The sequence below is a fragment of the Erpetoichthys calabaricus genome, chromosome 3 (assembly GCF_900747795.2).
Source record: "Erpetoichthys calabaricus chromosome 3, fErpCal1.3, whole genome shotgun sequence".
Lineage (NCBI taxonomy): Eukaryota > Metazoa > Chordata > Cladistia > Polypteriformes > Polypteridae > Erpetoichthys > Erpetoichthys calabaricus.
The window spans coordinates 284,932,367-284,954,607 of NC_041396.2; the positions used below are offsets into that span (position 1 = coordinate 284,932,367).

Below are 22,241 nucleotides of genomic sequence, written 5' to 3' on the forward strand. Positions count from 1 at the left end.
AACCTTCCCCAGATTTGTGCCTCGAGACAATCCTGTCTCGGAGGTCTACAGACAATTCCTTTGACTTCATGCTTGGTTTGTGCTCTGACATAAACTGTCAACTGTGGAACCTTATATAGACAGGTGTGTGCCTTTCCAAATCATGTCCAGTCAACTGAATTTACCACAGGTGGACTCAAATTAAGCTGCAGAAACATCTCAAGGATAATCAAGGGAAACAGGATGCACCTCAGCTCAATTTTGAGCTTCATGGCAAAGGCTGTGAATATTTATGTACATTTGATTTCTCAGTTTTTTTATTTTTAATAAATTTGCAAAAACCTCAAGTAAACTTTTTTCATGTTATCATTATGGGGTGTTGCGTGTAGAATTTTGAGGAAAAAAATGAATTTAATCCATTTTGGAATAAGGCTGTAACATAACAAAATGTGGAAAAAGTGATGTGCTGTGAATACTTTCCGGATGCACTGTAGGTGCCTATGCATTATTAGTTTTGCTGTATGATTTCCTTCAGGAATGGAATTTGGATGGGATAGGTGAAAATTGAATTAATTACTTTTACACATAAATAAAACATACAAGAACATGGGAACACAGCTGGAAGCTTGTTAAGGGTGGATTTTGCACAAATGTTAGAAGTCTGTCATCATGCAAAGATCTACAGGCACATGGAATAAAATGCCAAGTAGTGTGGTGGAGAGCAGCAGATCTCAACTGGATGTTATTTTAGACAATCTAGTTGAAAAAGGATGGAGAAACTTGTTGGGTTGAACAGTCTGTTCAGAACTTTTCTAATGTCCTAATGTGTTGAACTGCTTATTACTTTTTAACCACTTATGCACTAAAGGGTTTTTGGCATTATTGTGCCTAAATTACATACTTAAAAATAAATGACTAATACTTCATTATTGTAGTAAAGGAGTTGCAAATGGCTTAAGTGTAGCAAGTACAACACTTCAAATCTTTAAAGTATTTATATGATTAAAAGCCTATATGTGCATCAATATCAACTAAATAAAACACAACAAAAGTTGGTGCTTTTAGGGATTTCTCTAGACTTTATAGTATCTAACTAAGACATTTTATGATGCACGACATTTTGAAAAAAGATTGCATGTGACACGGTGATGCGTGAGTGATGTGATACAGTGATATTTAATCAGGTGGGGGGAGTCCTCATATGAAAGTTCGAGTGGCACAAGTACAGCAAATCAATTACTTATTGATGCTCTGAGATTCATTGCTGGTCTACTTCGAGTTGAAATTGATAGAGCACTGATCAGAAAACTAACAGGTAGAACTTTCAGCAGACAGCCCAGTTTGATAATTGATTCCATGATGCTTTAACTGTAAAACTACACACCGCAATGCTTCAAAGTCATACTAAGAACTATTTACAAATCAAGTGTAGTCTCAAGTCCTTTATCAAACATGTTGTTCTCAATAAAGTCAAAACTTTGCCCAGAATGAAGTTTTGTGCATAACAATGTGTAAAGTTGCTGGGGTTTTGTTTGCCATCAGTAGAGGCTATCAGAGGTGAAAAAGATGAAAATATACAAAATGTACAAGATGATATAACTGCTGTGAAGGTAGAGCTGAACTAGTAAACTAATTTAAAGTTGAAGTCACACAGAACATTTTCTCCATTTTAATATAGATGAGTTTGAACACTTGCCAATACTTTTCAATGAGAGGTTTTGAAATTTTAAAAACTGTGTACAGCGTGATCTGTGTGGGGTATCTCAATTCAGTCGCGACAAATTTCTTTGAAGAGTTAGTGCTCCACATTTCAACTAAGTTGATCTATGGAGTGGCGAGTTGTTTCATATGGACAGACAGACATGACTATTACAATAGGTGCTTTGCGCATTATATGTGAGCGCACTTAAAAAAGGTAAAAAGTTATATACAAGTTGTTTTTTTATTTTATTTTCCTTTTTAGTGTGGAAATAGCTTTTACCATTTATTTTCCACTTAAAAGAATGTCACTGTTCCCCGTAATCATGAACATAATGACCCTATAAACCTATGTTTAAATGTTTACCAGCACAATTTTATGACTTTATGAGAAGATGAAATTAATTCACTCCAAAACAGCCTTGTGAGTTTAAGCATATGTGTAAATGTACCCCATAATAGACTATCACCTTCTTCAAGATTAGCTGCTGAATGATGCCTCATTGCTCCTGCCATGTTGAATGTCATTAATGGAGCTGTACATTCCAACTTTTTTACTGTGAGCATTTTGAAATTCAATAATCTTACTTTCTGATGGGATTAAACTCAGCACATTACCTTCAATGGCAAAGATTTTTTCTCCAAGCTCTTTCTGGATAGACGTTAAAGCATCAAAGCTGTCTACTCTAAATATGTTATTTTCAGAAGATGCAATGATCTGAAGGTCATTCCTGTGTTTCTCAAAATCTTTACCAATCTGAAAAGAAAGGAAAATGATGGGATTCAGAAAAACTGGAAGTTATGGCAGGCTACAAACACATCCTTAGTGTAGTGAAGGTTGAAATGAATTAATGACATGGCATAACACTATTGTCAAACATACTTAGTTATGCTAATCATTAAAAATATTTTACCTTATGCATAACATCATTGTTTTATGTTTGTCTATTGTGACAGGAAGGGTTAAACCCTCACCCTGTGAGACTTTGGAGAGCATCACTCAGCTCTGTGCCTCCCTTTGTGAATTGCCTTTCCAGAAAAAAGGAAAGGTCCTGTATGAAATCCAGGTTTTCACTGTAAAATAAATATTTAAAAGTCTCTGCTACAGAAGTAAAACAGGTTTTGGCCACCTGGGATGTTTGTTTTTACAGGTTGGTAAATGGATCTGTCAATCCTCATTTCAGGAAAGCAGCTCTTATGATGTCTACATTGAATTTTACCGACTGGGGCCCATGCTGCCAGTGTATTCTTGTTTGTGAAGAGTTATAAAGTTTAGTTTAATACTTTTTAGCCTCTCAGAGGAACATTATTTGGTGTTATCTGTGGAAAATGGAGCCCTTGTATTCAATAATATGTACACAATGTTCCAAAATCTTTTCTTCAATTCAACTGGACTAGCATTTTTATGGGCAACATTTCCTCACTCTTCCAAATGTCTTAGCTGACTTTTTAGGTCAAACACCGGTCTGGTTGATCTGAAAAAGAAACTTTATAGAGTACACATTTCTTGTATAATAATTTACTGCTAATATATCAGCGATGTACAGTAAATACATGTAAGTGCTCTGAGCCCGTACTCAAAAAAGGTCACCGTAATAAAATGAGTTGAAGTATTCTCATTCAGGTGTACAGACAGCTGGATTTTATCTAGCTATGGACGAGGTTTCCATCCAAAACAGGGCCCACTCATGCACACACATAACAAAATCGCTACTGGCAAATTAACACCTAAAGAGTTTATTTAAAAAACGGCAAATAAACATTTTTCAAGATTACTTTAACATTATAAGAATTTGACAGAAGTGACTTTGCTGTGCATCCATTAAAGGTGAATTTATTATCACCAATTAACCTAACACACTCATCTTTGGGAAGCTGGAGGAAAACCAGAACAACAAAAAAAAACCCCACTCAGTCCGGGGAAGAAAGTGCACAATCCAAATGTGGATTTGAATCCAGCAGCCTGGATAAATATAAGGCAGCAGGCCTATCCATTAATCCACTGAAATGTAGAAAAGATATAATGAAAATATAATTTCTAGCAACAGTTTCTTGTTACCATTTGTATGTTTTTATGTGTACTTTTAATCACTTTGAAAGGGTTATTTTTGCTTACGTAACTGACACAGTTAGACATACTTATCTTCTCGAAAGTGAGGTGTTTTAATTAAAGGAATGATTTGGTTTAAGTGTGAGTAAAAGACAGAATGCATTTGAAAAACTGTTACAATTCTGAATGTGAAATGAATAATATGCTCATTCAAAAGGTCTAGAGTGGACTAATACCCAGTGTCTTTTAAGAACTTTTTGAAAGTGCCAATAACTTTTTAGGAGTTTAGGGAAATAATGCATTGTAAAGATACAGTGGAAAAAAAAGTATCTGAATTCTCTGGGAATCACATTTACAAGGGTTGTCTGGGTTCCGCGCGGAATGTTATTGTTTGTCGAGTGTCAGTCTGTCGAAACCTGTTCTGCTGTGTAGAGGGATTATTCAAGTGGTTGCATGTTTTTGTTCAGATGTTTTGCTCCCTCTCTTCCTTCAGAATGAACAGGAGAAGCAAACGAACTGAGAGTGCGCAGCCGGCGCTAGCCGCGAAGCTCCCGACTCCGTGTGTGCGTGACTTTCGAGTGATGATTTTTTACGACTTTTCTGATTGTTTAACAGCTAAAGAGTGCTGCCAAAAACTTTCTTGCATCTTCAAGAAGAATGCTCCAAAGAAGACGATGGTTTTTAAGTGGTTCCAGCGCTTCAGCACAGGCCATTTCAACTTTGACGATGAAGAACATGAACCGAAACCGCAAAGTTCGACTGATGGCAGAAATGCTGATCGTGTGAAGGAGTTCCTGGAAGAAGATGGTCGTGTGACCATCAGGAAAATTGCCCTGGAACTTGGGATGACCCGGTATGCTGTCGACACCATCATTCGACGAGACCTTGGCTTTACAAAGAAATGTGCCCGATGGGTTCCAAGGCTACTGACTGTGGAACAAAAGCAAGCTCGCGTGGAATGGTGCAAGTTTTTCCTTGACAAGTTCAACAATGGCCAATTGATCTTGCACCATGTGACTTTTGGCTCTTCCCGAAGGTGAAAGAATCCCTGCGAGGCCACAACTTTGAAACTCGAGAGGAACTGATTGCAGCTGTCAAAGAACAGCTGGACAACCTCCCAAAGACAGCCTTTCGCGAGTGTTTTGTGGCGTGGGTCAGAAGAGCCCAAAAGTGCATTGATGTTGGCGTTGAATACTTGTTAAAAGTTTAAAAAGGGTCAAAGTACATGAGAAAAATAGAAAAAAAAATCCTTGGCTACTTATATATGATTCCACGCGGAACCCAGACAACCCTCGTATGTTAAATTTATCTTAAAATATGGTCTGGTCTGCTCTGCGTCTAAGTTAGAATAGTGACCAAAACTATAAATATATTATTATTATTAGTAGTAGTAGTAGTAGAAGTATTATTATTATTATTATTATTATTAGTAGTAGTAGTAGTAGTAGTAGTAGTAGTAGTAGAAGTAGTAGTAGTATTAGTATTATTATTATTAAACATAATATGTTATAAATTATCATGCACAGATTATTCTTGTACATATTAAATACATCATTCAAACTTTCACAGTGTTGGAAAAAAGGCTGATGATTTCAACAAAATTGGAGTCAGGTGTTAGTAAACCTAGAGTCCAGCTAATGAAATGAAATTGGAGGTGTGATTTAGAGATACTTTGACTTGTAAAAACAGATGCAAACATTTTCATTACTGAAGCATCTGCTGATGAGAAGTATGCCTTACTAAAAAGAGATCTCCAAAGCTGGAAAGGATTATAGAGTAATTTCAAACAGAACAGATGCCCATCAGTTCACAGCCGGACAAACTGTGCATAGATGGAGACAATTTAGTAACATGGCAACTCTTACTATTGCAAAAGCAACATGCACATCAAGAAAATAAGTTAGAAGATAAGCGAATTTTACAGCAAAGGATTAACAAGTTAATTAAACAAAATAAAAAGATGTATGGGGAAAAAATCAAGAGGTGGTTCAATGATAACAATCCAAAGCAGGTCTGGAAGGGACTAAAAACAATTACAGGACTGGGCCCTAAAATGAATGTGGATTTTCCAGCTGACAAAGACCACAAGCTTTTAGCTGATGAACTGAATAACTTTTATGCCAGATTTGAAAAAAGTGATTTCAGCACCCAAAATACAGAAATAAAGGAGATGCTTTATAAAAACACCAGGTATTCTGCTGTGATTGGGTTCAGTTTAACTGAAGTGGAAAAAGGCTTGCGGAAGGCCAAAACAAACAGTGCAGTGGGACCAGACGGCATATCAGGCCGGCTCTTAAAGTCTTGCTCTAAGCAGCTCTCCCCAGTTTTTCATTTGCTTTTTAACTGGTCTCTGACCTCTGGTATTGTACCAAATCTGTGGAAACAATCAATCATCACCCCTGTATCTAAGGTTTCTAGGCCAAGCTGTTTAAATGATTACAGACCAGTGGCACTTACATCTATTCCAATGAAATACTTTGAACACTTGGTGAAAAACATTTTAATGACAGAGACAAAGTCTTTTCAAGACAACAATCAATTTGCTTATTGTGCAAACAGAAGTGTGGAAGATGCTCTGCTTGTTATCTTACATCAAATCTATACCTTTCTTGATCAGCCTGGTTCATATGTCAGAGCACTATTTTTGGATTTTTCTTCAGCGTTCAATACTATACAGCCTCATATACTGATTGGGAAATTAAACAGTATGAATGTAAACCCATTTATCACACTATGGATTCAGAACTTTCTTTTAAATCGTTCACAGACAGTTAAAGTTCAGGACACTTTTTCAAAAGCTCTTCATTCAAGCACAGGAAGTCCACAAGGGTGTGTCTTATCACCATTACTGTTTACTCTGTACACAAGTGACCTGAGACAGAACAATGACCACTGCTCCATTATTAAGTATGCGGATGACACCATGATCATAGGATGCATATCTGGGGAGGATGAAAGCCACTATCTAAATCAAGTGGACTGTATGGTAATCTGGTGCAATAAAAACTCTCTCAGTCTGAATGTAACAAAGACCAAAGAAATGATATTTGATTTTAAGAGACAGAAATCTGTATGTTCACCTATTGTAGTTCTGGGAGAGGAGGTAGAAATAGTGAATGAATATAAATACTTAGGAACTTACTTAGATAACAATCTTAACTGGAATACAAATACAAAAAAATTATTTTCTAAGTGCAACCAGCGCTTATTTCTCCTCCATAAACTCAAACTATTTAAAGTAGACAAGGACCTCATGTTGTCCTTCTATCGTAGTATGATCCAGTCCATGATCACTTTCAGTTTCATTGCCTGGTTTAATAGTCTGACAAACCAAAACTCAAAAAAGCTCCAGCAGATTACGAAGTATGCAGCTAAAGTTATTGGGGCTGATGTAGATGATTTGACTAGTGTGTGTCAGAGGGCAATGCTAAAGAAACTGGAAATCATCTCAACTGATGACAGACATCCATTACATGTAGAACTAAACTTCAGTAAATCAGGAAGGATAGTTGCTTTGAAAACCCACACAAATCGCTCCAGAAACTCCTTTCTTCCTAGTGCCATACGACTTTTCAATAAGAAATATCAGAGATAATGTTTAAGGTTTTGATATATATCCTGTTACCTTTTTTTTTTTTTTTTTTTTTTTTTTTGGTATAGATATGTTTTATCTAACTGCCTTACCTTAACCTTTCTTATTTCTATTTGTATGTTTTATTTCATTCTGTCTGTTACTTGTTATTAGATGCAACTGAGAAGGCAAATTTCATGTTTTCCTGTGTAAACATGACTAAATAAAGAAACCTAAACCTAAACCTAAACCTAAACTCTCCCTAGAAGTGGGTGCCCTGCTAAGGTGACTTGAAAGGTACAGCATAGAATGCTTGGTGAGGTAATACGAACCATAGAGTAACAGCTAAAGGCTTGAAGGAAACTCTGAAACAAGTGAACATATCGGTTTATGAGTCTACCATCCACAAAACACTGAACAGGCAAGGTGTCATAGAAAGTCACTCTTTAAAATAAAACCAAAAAAAATTGCTGCATGCCTGAAGTTTGCCAAACTCCACAATGTCATTGAAAAAGTGTTTTGTAGACTGATTAAACTAAGATTGAATTGTTCAGGAAATATACGTGACAGTATACATGGTGTAAAGAGGAAACCACATACAAATACAAAAAAGAATCATCCAAGAGGTAAAGTATGGTGGATGGAGCATCATGATTTAGGGTTGTTTTCTTGACTCAGGGCCCAGATACCTCACTATTAACAAATGCAAAATGAATTTCAAGGTTTATTAAGGCATAATGTCAGGGTGACTGTCTGCCAGCAGAAGAAACTGGGTGATGCAGCAAGACAATGACCCTAAACATCAAAACAAATCAACTACAAAATGGCTTCAAAAAAAGAAAATCCCTTTTCTGGAGTAGCTCAGCCAGGGCCCAGACCTTAACCTAATAGAGATGCTATGAAATGACCTCCAGAGAGGATTTTCTTACCAGACATCCTAAGAATATGGATGAGCTAAAGCAGTTCTGAAAGGAAGAATGTTTCAAAATTCCTTAATAAAATTATGCATGTCTGATTCGTAGCTAATGAAAGCGCTTGCCTGAGGTTATTGCTGAAAAAGGAAGTTCAGCCTCTTGTTACATCCAAGAGTTCAGTTACTTTTTCAACAGCACACTGACTGTTTGATGGGTTGGTTAATAAAGTCATAAAATATTATAATTCTGTGTGTATTATTCATGTAGGGCGGCATGGTGGCGCAGTGGTAGTGCTGCTGCCTTGCATTTAGGAGACCTGGGTTTGCTTCCCGGGTCCTCCCTGCGTGGAGTTTGCATGTTCTCCTCATGTCTGTGTGGGTTTCCTCCAGGTGCTCCGGTTTCCTCCCACAGTCCAAAGACATTCAGGTTAGGTACATTGGCGATCCTAAATTGTCCTGCAGTGGGTTGACACCCTGCCCGGGATTGGTTCCTGCCTTGTGCCCTGTGTTGACTTGGATTGGCTTTAGCAGACCCCGTGACCCTGTGTTTGGATTCAGCAGGTTGGAAAATGGATGGCTGGATGGATAGATGAAGATCAGATGACATTTTATGACCAGTTATTGCAGAAAACCAGGTACTTCCAAAGGGTTCAAATACTTTTGTTGTCACTGTATCATTGTGTTTTATAAAAATATATGTTTCAAACAAAGAAACCTTAAATATTGGATTTATTAGGATAGTTCATGAAATGAAAGCAATATGCCACTACATAGAGCCAGTTAGAAGTTGGAATGTTAGCGAAATGGCAATATACAGGAGAACAAGCTAGGGTCAAGGCACGAGAGTTAGTTTTACTGTTGTTTTAGCTAATAACAATAAACACAAAATTGAAGTCAATAAAACTAGCAAAGGTTCAAGTACCAATAAACATTTACACCAACGTAGAGATTTTTAATTTGCAATCTCAGATTACCAGGAATGGTGTAGACCTTGTAAATTGTCACATACCATATATATGCTTGGATAAATTCTCTCGCAGATAGGTCAGGACTTGATTTTACTGTTTAATTTCTGGTATTTTATAATGTTGTTCATTTAATTGAATGCAGAAAACTCACGCTATTGGTCCAAGAGATTATGATATGCTAACGCCCACCTCAGAGAGTAGCCATGGAGCACACTGCCTTTTTTTTCTTTGTGGGTGAGGCAATGCGCTGTATCAGCGCGTGCTGCTAACCTCTCTCTCTCTATTGTGCCTATGTGACCACACGGTAATACCCGATCTACTACGAAGCAACTAATGCACTGATCTGTGTTTTTTGTATCTCACACCCTCAAACACCTTTATCGTAAGAGCATCCCTTATCTACGATGGAACGTTCGCTCAGACGAAAGCTGCCTTTAAATTAAACATTATTGAAGTAGCGAAAGAAATTGGTAACTGTGCTGCTGCAACAAAATTCAATGTGTCTGAGAAAGTGATGTGAGATTGGAGAAATTTCAATATTTTGTTCCCCAAATCACATAGTTATTACTTTTGTCTTATGGCACGGTGTTCCATCATGCTGGAAAAGGCATTGTTGCTGTCGGACAATGTTTGGTTACCATTTGGTACCAACTGTACTGTACTGTACTGAGTCACTTGACTGATTCAAATCTTTCAAACTACTTGTTTAAATGTATCACTTCTTTTCATTTGATTCATTTGATTTAGAGTCTGGCGTATATGTACAGTCTGAGTGAGGAGGGGTCCCTTCTGATCGCATCGCAAATACATGATTCAATATTTTGTATATGATTTTGACATATCTGTATGTATAACACATATATATATATATATATATATATATTTAACATGATAATTCATATTACTTTGTCATGTTTCAGTACACAAAGCATTGAAACACATTTAAGATGCATTATTAAAATAAGATGTTACACTACTGAATCACAAGTGAATAAGAATTGTGCAACTTGTAATGAATCATTTGTGAATGAAATGAATGAGAATTATTAGACTGATTCTCGGTAGGGACTCCTTATGAGTCAAATTAGTCAAGATTCATGACTCAGGTGGTCCTTGTACATGCACTTTAAACATTGTCACAAATGTGCGATTAGGGATCACCTAAAAGGCTCAGGTATGACCTTCATAATCACTCCGTGGCAACAGGGGATGCTATTGCTAATAATGTCTCCTTTTATAACACCAAGCAGTCCCCAGGAAATAATACTCAGCCCTGTTCCTGTCCGGCAATGTAAGTCTTGACCTTGACCTTAAGCAAATGGCCTGATGGAGAAAGGTGTTTTTTTCAGTAAGACAAAAGAGAAAACATAACCCTCTAATGCTACCAAAGGAAGTGCGCAGACACGTGTTTATGTTATTTCATTTTTTTCTGCCAATTATTTATTAAACAGGGTCATTGCTGACTTGGAGCCCCAACATGTGTCTAACGATTATTATCACAATATCTACCTAGCATCAGTGAAACGAAAGATGCTGACAACATCATGCAGGACACGCATGTACCTTAGACTCCCTTTGATTTCAACTGACTCGATTTGTTCCTGCTCACAAATCGATTCATATGATTCAATGAAAAGAGGTGTTCAGAAAGAACGACTTATTTGTGAATCCCCCATCACTGCTGAAGAATTAAAACTACAGACTGATGCGGAGTGCTGAGTTGGTTTAACAGTGAAGAGTATGAGATTCTGTACTTACCCCAATCGCATACCGGATGATGTGTCGCCTTTCTGCCAGTGGGATCACATCTTTATAGTTTAGTTTCTTGTCATTTGAAATCCCATCAGTTATAACTATGAGCAACTTCTTTGATTCATTTCTCATTCCAAAGTCTTCTGAGAACATTTTGTCTCTGTTGACAAGGAAGAAACACAGAAGCTGAAATATTTATTCATTTACAGTTTAATATGTCACACTTCCCTTTACAATTCCAGCACCTTGTACCCAGATTCAAATTTAGCAAAAATAGGTTTGCATGCATTCAAGAAATCTGATGACAATTTACTTGTCAAAACCTGTAAAATGCTTTAGTACAGTGTACAATAATACTGGTATGCATTTGACGGATGCCTTTATCCAAGGTAACTTACATTAGCAGTGCCTTCAGAAGGTATTCCCACCCCTTCACCTTTTTCACATTTTGCCATCATGCAGGCTTTTACTAAAATCGTTTAACTTTATGTTTTTCCCCACAACCACCACACTGCCATTGAACACTGGAGTAGTGGAAACGTGTTCTCCGGAGTGGTGAATCACTCTTCACTATCTTGTAGTCTGATGGATGAATCTCAGTTTAGTTCACATTGTTTAAGGTCTGCTGTAGTTAAATCTCTGCTTAAGAAGAAAAATCTCAACTCCTCTGTACTTGACAATTTTAGGCCTATTTCTAACCTGCCTTTTTAAAATAAAATTCTAGAAAAATAGTTTTTCAGTAATTAAAAGACTATTTAAATAAACATTCTATTCCAACAAATCATTGCACTGAAACTGCACTGCTTAAAGGGGTAAATGACTTATGGGTTAATTCTGACAGTGGTCACATATCTGTTCTTGTTTTGCTAGAGATGAGTGCAGCATTTGAAAACACAGATCACAGATCTTCTTATATAATACACTACTGTGGCTGTTTGTTTGTCTGTCTAGGATTTTTAATCACCTGTAGCTCGTAAACCATTTGAACTATTGACCTGAAATTTAGTACACATATACTACGTGATGTCTACTATCCACTTTCATGGTGATGATTGACCTCCAAGGATATTCCTCTTTTTATTTTTATTTTATTTTACTGTAGAATCAACTCTAGGCAGCAGCCAGCAGGGCGACTGTGCAGTGCACGTGTATGGGTGCCGTTTTCATCACTATCACCTTCGCCATCACTTCCCCTACCTCTTCATATCTTAAATTTATTTTCTGGCATGTCTGTTCCCTATGCATTAAGCTAGGTCCATACATACATATATACATGGTGGAAGTTAATTGCCGTGCATAAAGCCAGGACCTCAATCCTATTACACAACTCTGGGATGAATTGGGACGTCATTGTGAGACAGGCCTTCTTGTCTAACATCAAAACCTGACCTCACAAATGTTCCGGTGGCTGAATGGACACATATTCCAAAATCTTGTGGAAACTGTTATGGCCGCAACAGGGGTCCAACTGCATAGTAATAAATATGGTTTTGGAATGGTCAAACATACAACCATATCACTTTTCTTTTTATTTTAAGTAGAGGTAAAAATAGAAAAATGAACTATCAAATAACAAATTAGATAAAAATCTGATTGATTTCATAATGGCAAATTTAGCTGTGAGAATTTGTTGTTAGTTCCCTGTTTACTAGGACTGCAAGTGAAAGTTTCACATGAGAAGTCACAATGGCTCTGTTTGTGTGATCAGCAAAACAGGGCAAGCTTCACTTTGCACATAGGTTTGTGAAACTAACACTAAAATTCATTTCACATGGGATCTTGCAATTCTGAAACTCATTAAATAGTTTTTGGGGTGAGCTTTACTCATTTTTTGGGTGGAAAATAATGACTTCTGCTCTTGAAGCCTCATTCACACTTTTGTGTTTACCTGTGTTCTTTTCTGCATCTGCAAAAAAAAAGTATTCACTCTGTGCCACACTAGTAAAATCAATTCTGTTTATGCCCCTCGTTCACATCACAGGCAGAAGAATACAGTACATTTTTGAAAACTGTGACATGCTTCATGTTCTCCACACAAAATCACATCATTGTGCACATTAGGTACTTCTGATAGGAAAACTCAACACATGGAAAGTAATCGCTAGCAAACCCCTATGCTGTTACCTAGCATTCACCTTATCCTAGTTGAGGATATGCACATTGTTCTGGTGTGGAAAATCTTCAATTTATTAACTGAAAACTGTTTATCTTAAATTTTAATTATTTGGCTCAAACGAACTAGGATGCACTGAATTTGCAGAACTTTTATCACAGGCACTGCAAGAATCCATTTGTATTGTACTAATAATTTATGCATGTTTCAGTCACTTTCTTTATCACTCTCTTCTTTTAATTCATTTATAACCTGAGAACAGAGAGATGCTCTAGCATTACAAATTAACAAAATTTGTAGCTTGTGAATAGAAGGAGTGCAGAGGTACTTAAAATATCAAACACTCTGATCAGAGTCCTTCATCATCAGGACAAGATTACCAATTAAATGTGTGCAATGTCACATGACCTGAATCCCCACGTGTGCATTTCAACATAAATATAGTTTGTCAGATGGATCAAAGAAAAAAAGGAAAACCGATGACGGGAGAATAACTAAGATGTGAGATCATCTGATTTAAACATCACAAAATAAAACTATTGCTCCTCTATAATTAGCACACCTGTGGTTAAAGCAATACATTGTTTGGTTAGTAAGTGGCATATAAGCAAAAGAGCTGAGCTTTTATGTGTATTGTGATGACACCCACAGGTTTGTTAGTGCTGGTGATTGTGAATCGTCACGTAGAGAATTCTATGCAGAATGCTGCATAAGTCTCAAAAATTTCACGATAATATACGAGTACACACACTTACACACTTTGTGTTTTTTTTCTACTTGAAAGCTTTATTTAAATAAAGTCCAGAATAAGAGGAACATACTTACCTTGTCAAAAAAACAAACACACAGACGTTAGACCTTTGAGGAGTCAAAGTCAGTCTTATGCACAGACAGTCAATATTTTCAATATCTGGTTCCTACTACCAATATTTTGTATGATAGGGTGGGTGCATAAGTGCTGTGTGTTCAGTTCTTAGTATTAAACATGGAAGAGGCATCGGCATGGTTTGGGGTTGATTTACTGGTGACAGATACGGTGAACTTCACCAAATCCATGACATTCTCAGCTTGCATGGCTATCATAGCATACTGCAAAAGCAGGCTCTTATATCTGCATTGTAGTTAGTTGGGCAGTTCTTTATTCTTTACCAAGATAACAACCTATAACACATCTTAAAGTTGTGCATGAATTATCTGGTAAAGAAGGAATGTGAAGAACTGATGACCTGGTTTGACCAGTCTCCAAACTTCCATAGAACTTCCATTGGAGGAACTTAAGAGATCAAATCAAAATAACTGACCAGTGCAAATACAAGATAAAATGTATTTGGATGGGAGACATCATGGTACAGTGTTACCCCTGCTGCCTCACAACAAAGAGAATGTGGTTCATGTCCTGAGTCCTCCCTATGTGCACTTTGCACGTTCTCCTCGTGTTTGTGTGTGCTGCCTCTCACAATACCAAGACGTGCAGGTTAGGTGATTTGGGATTGCTAGATTGGCTCCTGATGTGCCTTTGTGTGTATGTTCACCCTTTTGATGGGTTGGTGCCCTGTCCATGGATTGTTTCTGCCTTGCGCCATATGCTTGCTGGGGTAGGCTCCTATGACACTGCTTAGGATAAAACGGGTATAGAAGATGGATATGTAGCTGTGTTTGATGAAGGTTTCCTAATGGTTCTAAACAGTTGAGATGCAGACACCAGATAGGAATTTCACCGCTAGTATGAATCGCTGGACAATAAAAACAAAAACTCCACACCATTGACACCGTGAAGCATGGTGGTGGATGAATCATGCTGTGAAGATGCTTCTCTGCAACAGGCCCTTGAATGCTTGTGAGGGCAATACTGTATGAATGCAGCAAATACAAAGAAATCCTGGAGGAAAACCTAATATACTGTGCAAGAAATTTGTGCCTTTGGAGATTTGTTTTCCAGCAAGACAACATTCCCAAGCTTAAAGCCCAATAACCAAAATGTTAATGTCCTGGAGTGGCTGAGTCAGAATCCATACCTCAATCTATTTGAGAATTTGTAGCTGGACTTGAAAAAGAAAACTACTTGCTAGAATAATTTACTTTTCAATGAGTAAAGAGAAGTACCCTCATTTTATGAAATGGTCACATTTACATTCCCAAAGTAACAATATACGAGGGACATTCAAAGAGTTTCCGCACTTTTTTTTTAACTCTATTTATTAAGAATTTCAAAAACAAACTGCATCACTTTTCTACATAGTCACCTTCATTTGCGATTCAATTTTCCCAGCGTTGTACCATCATTTTAATGCCCAATTACTACTCCTCCTGCCTTCAACATTTCCAACGAAAATATAAAAGTGCGGAAACTTTTTGAACGTCCCTCGTATGCACAGCAGTTGAGAGCGATTAAAATGAAAAACACAAGAAGTAAGGATGTAATGTCAAATTTTTCTTATGGATCCATAACTCTTGTACCTCAGACATAAGGGACTGAGAAATTTGAATATATTTTAAAGTAAATTATAGGTTGCCTACTCCCCCCACCACAACTATAACTCAGAGTCCTTAGTTTTAGCATACATACAGCACAAACTTGATTGCAGTGGGAGTATATGTGTCTCCTTTTGAATGTTGAGCAAACTGCATGAGCTTCTCTGGATCTTTTTCGACCTGAAAATACTTAAAATTGAAAACTTGTCTCGCTTCTGAAGAATACTGAGCCACAGAAACCTGATTAAAAGAAAAAAAATGAACAACTGGTTAAATTCAGTGGAATTCAGAAATGTGTGAGCTATATGTTAACAATATATCTTCACCCTAATTTAATATCCATACATTAATCGGAATTGGTTTAAGCTAAATAAAAGTGCACATATCAAAAACTGACTGCTCTCAGATGATTTTTGTATTGTAAGAATTAATAGGATAGTGCTATGAGAAGTGTGAAACAATAAAGCAGAAATTCAAGATTTTTCATACTCATAATGTTAGAGTCTGTGGCCTTTCACAAATGTAAACACTTTTACATGTTCCTATTGGGTTCAAATAAGTCAACTATTTAATTACACGCACACACTAAGGTAAGAACTCACCTGAGCTTTGGAATCATTGAACATCCGAATTATATTTTTGATAAACTCTATCATGATTTTGAAGTCAGCATCAGAGATACTATGAGAATCATCAAATAAGATCACAGCATCAAGACCTGAGTCTCTGCATTCTGCAAAAGCAACGAAATAAGATTATCAACCCATGTTTTTGTGGTGCCTTTCTATGTTAAACATGAGACTAACATACAATTGTTTGCATAAATTGTTTTATAGAGATGTTAAATTACTTGCTTAGTGTTCCTGAGCAGGCAGCTTGGTGGTTTACAGCTCAATGTCTTACATGATAGGCCACAGGATTCTTCTGATTTCCATATACTGCTACCTTTCACAATCTTGCAGTATTTTAACATTTAGAAAAGGAATATAGCATGCTATGGGAGGATATCAATTAAAATCCACAAATTAGTCTTGAAGGGGAGAATATACTGTATTGGTGGATAAGGTCCTTTATATCTGAAAGTATGGGGTAGGCAGGGCCATCTTAATAGCATTAAAGGCACACCACAAGGTAATGTTATCAGTCGAAATGTATTTAATTAAAAGATAAACCATGGACTGTTCCTAGTATGATATCAGATCTCAATATCTTTCTATTTGCATATGATTGAGCTATGTGGAATAGAGAAAGAAACTTTGATTCCACCTTAGGAAAGTTTCAGCTGAAATTAATGGGTAACTGAACTAAAGTTTTAGAAAGTTGCTATTTTAACTGATTTGTTATCGTCCTTGCTAGCATTAGAGTCTATGAAATTGGTAAACAGAGAGTATCTGGGTTTAGAAATGCAAAAGAAATTAATGGAATTATACATGAATAAAGTATTAGCAAAACAAATATGCTGTCACACATGCGTGTCGGAGGACCTCCTCACAGGCTCATTTGAGGTATGTAATAACCCACTGAGGGTAGGGAGTGGTGCTATAGCTAATGCTGTTATCTCCTTCTTTCTCCATAGTACTGAGAAGCCCTTCTGGTTTAGCCACAATAAAACCAGGGCTTCTGGAAGGAGGTGTCACCACTGGCTCAAGCAACCTGCTGAACTGAGCTCCACTAGCACTCTGACCATGGCTAACCAGCCCAATATCTCATCCATCCATCCATTGTCTCCCGCTTATCCGAGGTCGGGTTGCGGGGGCAGCAGCTTGAGCAGAGATGCCCAGACTTCCCTCTCCCCGGCCACTTCTTCTAGCTCTTCTGGGAGAATCCCAAGGCGTTCCCAGGCCAGTCGAGAGACATAGTCCCTCCAGCGTGTCCTGGGTCTTCCCCGGGGCCTCCTCCCGGTTGGACGTGCCTGGAACACCTCACCAGGGAGGCGTCCAGGAGGCATCCTGATCAGATGCCCGAGCCACCTCATCTGACTCCTCTCGATGCGGAGGAGCAGCGGCTCTACTCTGAGCCCCTCCCGGATGACTGAGCTTCTCACCCTATCTTTAAGGGAAAGCCCAGACACTCTGCGGAGGAAACTCATTTCAGCCGCTTGTATTCGCGATCTCGTTCTTTCGGTCACTACCCATAGCTCATGACCATAGGTGAGGGTAGGAACATAGATCGACTGGTAAATTGAGAGCTTCGCCTTGCGGCTCAGCTCCTTTTTCACCACGACAGACCGATGCAACGCCCGCATTACTGCGGATGCCGCACCGATCCGCCTGTCGATCTCACGCTCTCTGTTGTCCGGGGCTTTATGCCCCTGGTAGGGCCACCCAAGGCAAACTGGTCCTAGGTGAGGGATGAGACAAAGAGCGGTTAAACAAACCTCCTATGAAGAAAAACCATTTTGGACGGCGTTTTCCCTTGCCCGGACGCGGGTCACCGGGGCCCCACTCTGGAGCCAGGCCTGGAGGTGGGGCTCGATGGCGAGCGCCTGGTGGCCGGGCCTGCACCCATGGGGCTCAGCCGGGCACAGCCCGAAGAGGCAACGTGGGTCCCCCTTCCCATGGGCTCACCACCTATGGGAGGGGCCAAGGAGGTCGGGTGCAGTGTGAGTTGGGTGGTGGCCGAAGGCGGGGACCTTGGCGGTCCGATCCTCGGCTACAGAAACTGGCTCTTGGGACGTGGAATGTCACCTCTCTGAAGGGGAAGGAGCCTGAGCTAGTGCGCGAAGTTGAGAGGTTCCGGCTAGATATAGTCGGGCTCACCTCGACGCACAGCTTGGACTCTGGAACCAATCTCCTTGAGAGGGGCTGGACTCTCTACCACTCTGGAGTTGCCCCCGGTGAGAGGCGCCGAGCAGGTGTGGGTATACTTATTGCCCCCCAACTTGGAGCCTGTACATTGGGGTTTACCCCGGTGGACGAGAGGGTAGCCTCCCTTCGCCTTCGGGTGGGGGGACGGGTCCTAACTGTTGTTTGTGCGTATGCACCGAACAGCAGTTCGGAGTACCCACCCTTTTTGGAGTCCCTGGAGGGGGGTGCTAGAGGGCATACCTTCTGGGGACTCCCTCGTTCTGCTGGGAGACTTCAATGCTCACGTGGGCAATGACAGTGAGACCTGGAAGGGAGTGATTGGGAGGAATGGCCCCCGTGATCTGAACCCGAGCGGTGTTTTGTTATTGGACTTCTGTGCTCGTCACGGATTGTCCATAACGAACACCATGTTCAAGCATAGGGGTGTTCATATGTGCACTTGGCACCAGGACACCCTAGGCCTCAGTTCGATGATCGACTTTGTGGTCGTGTCGTCGGACTTGCGGCCACATGTCTTGGACACTCGGGTGAAGAGAGGGGCGGAGCTGTCAACTGATCACCACCTGGTGGTGAGTTGGCTTCGATGGTGGGGGAGGATGCTGGTCAGGCGTGGTAGGCCCAAACGTGTTGTGAGGGTCTGCTGGGAACGTCTGGCAGAGCCCCCTGTCAGAAGTAGCTTCAACTCCCACCTCCGGCAGAACTTCGACCACATCCCGAGGGAGGTGGGGGACATTGAGTCCGAATGGGCCATGTTCCGTGCCTCTATTGTTGAGGCAGCTGACCGGAGCTGTGGCCGTAAGGTGGTCGGTGCCTGTCGTGGCGGCAATCCCCGAACCCGCTGGTGGACACCGGCGGTGAAGGATGCCGTCAAGCTGAAGAAGGAGTCCTACAGGACCCTTTTGTTCTGTGGGACCCCGGAGGCAGCTGATAGGTACCGGCAGGCCAAGCGGAATGCGGCTTTGATGGTTGCTGAGGCAAAAACTCGGGCGTGGGAGGAGTTTGGGGAGGCCATGGAGAATGACTTTCGGACGGCTTCGAGGAGATTCTGGTCCACCATCCGGCGTCTCAGGAAGGGGAAGCAGTGCAGTGTCAACACTGTATATGGTGGGGATGGTGCGCTGCTGACCTCGACTCGGGACGTTGTGGGTCGGTGGGGGGAATACTTTGAAGACCTCCTCAATCCCATTAACATGCCTTCCAATGAGGAAGCAGAGCCTGGGGACTCAGAGGTGGGCTCCCCCATCTCTGGGACTGAGGTCACCGAGGTGATCAAAAAACTCCTTGGTGGTAGGGCCCCGGGGGTGGATGAGATACGCCCGGAGTTCCTCAAGGCTCTGGATGTTGTTGGACTGTCTTGGCTGACACGCCTCTGCAACATCGCATGGACATCAGGGACAGTGCCTCTGGATTGGTAGACCGGGGTGGTGGTCCCCCTCTTTAAGAAGGGGGATCGGAGGGTGTGTTCCAACTACAGAGGGATCACACTCCTCAGCCTCCCTGAAAAAGTCTATTCAGGGGTCCTGGAGAGGAGGGTCCGTCGGATAGTCGAGCCTCGGATTCAGGAGGAACAGTGTGGTTTTCGTCCTGGTCGCGGAACAGTGGACCAGCTCTATACCCTTAGCAGGGTCCTGGAGGGTGCATGGGAGTTTGCCCAACCAGTCTACATTCCCCCTCGGGGAATCCTGTGGGGGGTACTCCGAGAGTATGGGGTACCGGCCTCCCTGATAAGGGCTGTTCAGTCCCTGTACGATCAGTGCCAGAGCTTGGTCCGCATTGCCGGCAGTAAGTCGAACCCGTTTCCAGTGAGAGTTGGACTCCGCCAGGGCTGCCCTTTGTCACCGATTCTGTTCATAACTTTTATGGACAGAATTTCTAGACGCAGCCAGGGTGTTGAGGGGGTCCGGTTTGGTGGGCTCAGGATTGGGTCACTGCTTTTTGCAGATGATGTTGTCCTGTTTGCTTCATCAGGCCGTGATCTTCAGCTCTCTCTGGATTGGTTCGCAGCCGAGTGTGAAGCGGCTGGGATGAGAATCAGCACCTCCAAATCCGAGACCATGGTCCTCAACCGGAAAAGGGTGGAGTGCCCTCTCATGGTTGGTAGCGAGATCCTGCCCCAAGTGGAGGAGTTCAAGTATCTCGGGGTCTTGTTCACGAGTGAGGGAAGAATGGAGCCCAATATCTCCATTTATTTAAACACTGAATACCTCACATAACAGGAAACACGCTGAAGAGTGTTTCATTTGGTTCTGATCTTTTCTGTCTGGGGACAATAAACAGGACAACCAGGTTGGTGCACTAAATTTTCTCATATAGTGGAGCTGTCATTCCTGTACTTGGCTATAACGCAGTCTGGGACATAAAGATATACCAGGTATTGAGATTGTTGATAAATTTGCATGAGAAGCATTAAATAAACCACAAGTAAATTTATAATTACCTTTGGGGAAAAAATTAAGTTACAATTGTGTTAAAAATAGTTAATTATAAACAAGAGTCAAATCGTACAACAATACAGTACTGAAGGAAGATCAGTTAAAACCAACAGTCAAAAAAATACATTTAATTTAAGAGTCAGCCAAGGAGAGAAGAAGCAATAATTAATAGACATTGATTAGGACATTGTCAACTAACTCAGATTTTATATTATACTGGAAAACATTAAGATAGAAAATAAAATACAATGTTTTAAAAAAGAAACATTAAAACACATTATGTGTTGCAAAAAGTTTAGGAAAAAATATCAGAAACTAATACCTAAATGTAATCAAAAAAGGAAACCTTGTATTAAATATAGTGATATTATCAAGATGATAGTAGGCTGAAGAAAGATTTCTATTAAGATCATCAATAAATGATACATGGAAAAGAAAAGAAGATAAAAAAAAATTGAAGTAAATAAAGGGAAATAATAAAGTCTTTCCAGCTGTATGGCAGCAGTAAGTCATGTGAAGTGATATCAGCCTGCCACACAGCTGGAAAAGAAGATGAAATATTGGCTTTTATACTTAAAAAAGTATAGTTATAAACCGAGAAAAACAAATCTGAGGAGTTGCCCTGTCCTGAGAGGAATGGCGGATATATTTGCTGTCCAGATGAACTTTGAGTGGAAAGAAAGAAAGAAAGAAAGAAAGAAAGAAAGAAAGAAAGAAAGAAAGAAAGAAAGAAAGAAAGAAAGAAAGAAAGAAAGAAAGAAAGAAAGAAAGAAAGAAAGAAAGAAAGAAAGAAAGAAAGAAAGGCACATCTTTGGCAGAAATGAAAAGAGGAGCTCCTTGAACGAGTCAAGTCCTTTGTGTTTTGTTGAATTTAAATGGGCACACCTTGTCTGTGGGTAAATAGAGGACAAGCTTGTGTTTAGTACAGCAGCTCACATTTTTGATTAAAAAAAGAATAGGAAAAGAAGAATTTACCTGCGCTTAGTAAAAGTACTCTTGTTTGCTTAGGAGCACAATGTGTTGATTTTACATGTAAACTTGCTAAGGATGTTAGCCTTGTATTGTATTGTCTTGATAAACCTGAACATTTTATGGTGGCTGATAATTATGACAAGCATTTTACTATTGTTTATGACGTGTATTATGAATATATATTGTGAGACAACATTTTATTATTTTAAGGGGATTTTATTCATTTTAGCATTTTTATAGTCACTGGACAATAAGCCTACAAAACTACATTTTGTTAATAATAAATGAACAGGTAGCACTTGCAAAAATTCCACTTTAATATAAAACATAAGACTTCTACACTGCTCATTGTGCAGGAGCTTAGTGTAAAAAAAATAAATGGAAATTTAAAAGTTTAAAGAAAACAAATTGGAATTGGTATTAGGAATCAACCAACTCTAGTAACATGAAATGAGTGAACTGTACTAGCGATGGGCATTTTGATTCACTTGCCTGATTCGATTCTTTCAATCTA

At 39.7% G+C, this 22,241-nt stretch overlaps 1 protein-coding gene and 1 long non-coding RNA gene across 2 annotated transcripts in view; one reads left to right on the forward strand and one right to left on the reverse strand.

Moving 5' to 3' along the window:
• Positions 1 to 22,241, reverse strand: part of LOC114649054 (integrin alpha-X-like) — a 193,280-nt gene that overhangs the window by 105,199 nt on the left and 65,840 nt on the right. Inside the window, exons 6-9 of the mRNA XM_028798469.2 lie at positions 16,119 to 16,249; positions 15,611 to 15,756; positions 10,938 to 11,091; positions 2,296 to 2,434 (exon numbers count right to left, since the gene is read on the reverse strand). Of these exons, the coding sequence (XP_028654302.1) occupies positions 2,296 to 2,434; positions 10,938 to 11,091; positions 15,611 to 15,756; positions 16,119 to 16,249 (570 nt within the window). The remainder of the gene's footprint in view (positions 1 to 2,295; positions 2,435 to 10,937; positions 11,092 to 15,610; positions 15,757 to 16,118; positions 16,250 to 22,241) is intronic.
• LOC127527015 (uncharacterized) overlaps positions 1 to 22,241 on the forward strand; it is a 157,000-nt gene that overhangs the window by 96,274 nt on the left and 38,485 nt on the right. The window lies entirely within an intron of this gene.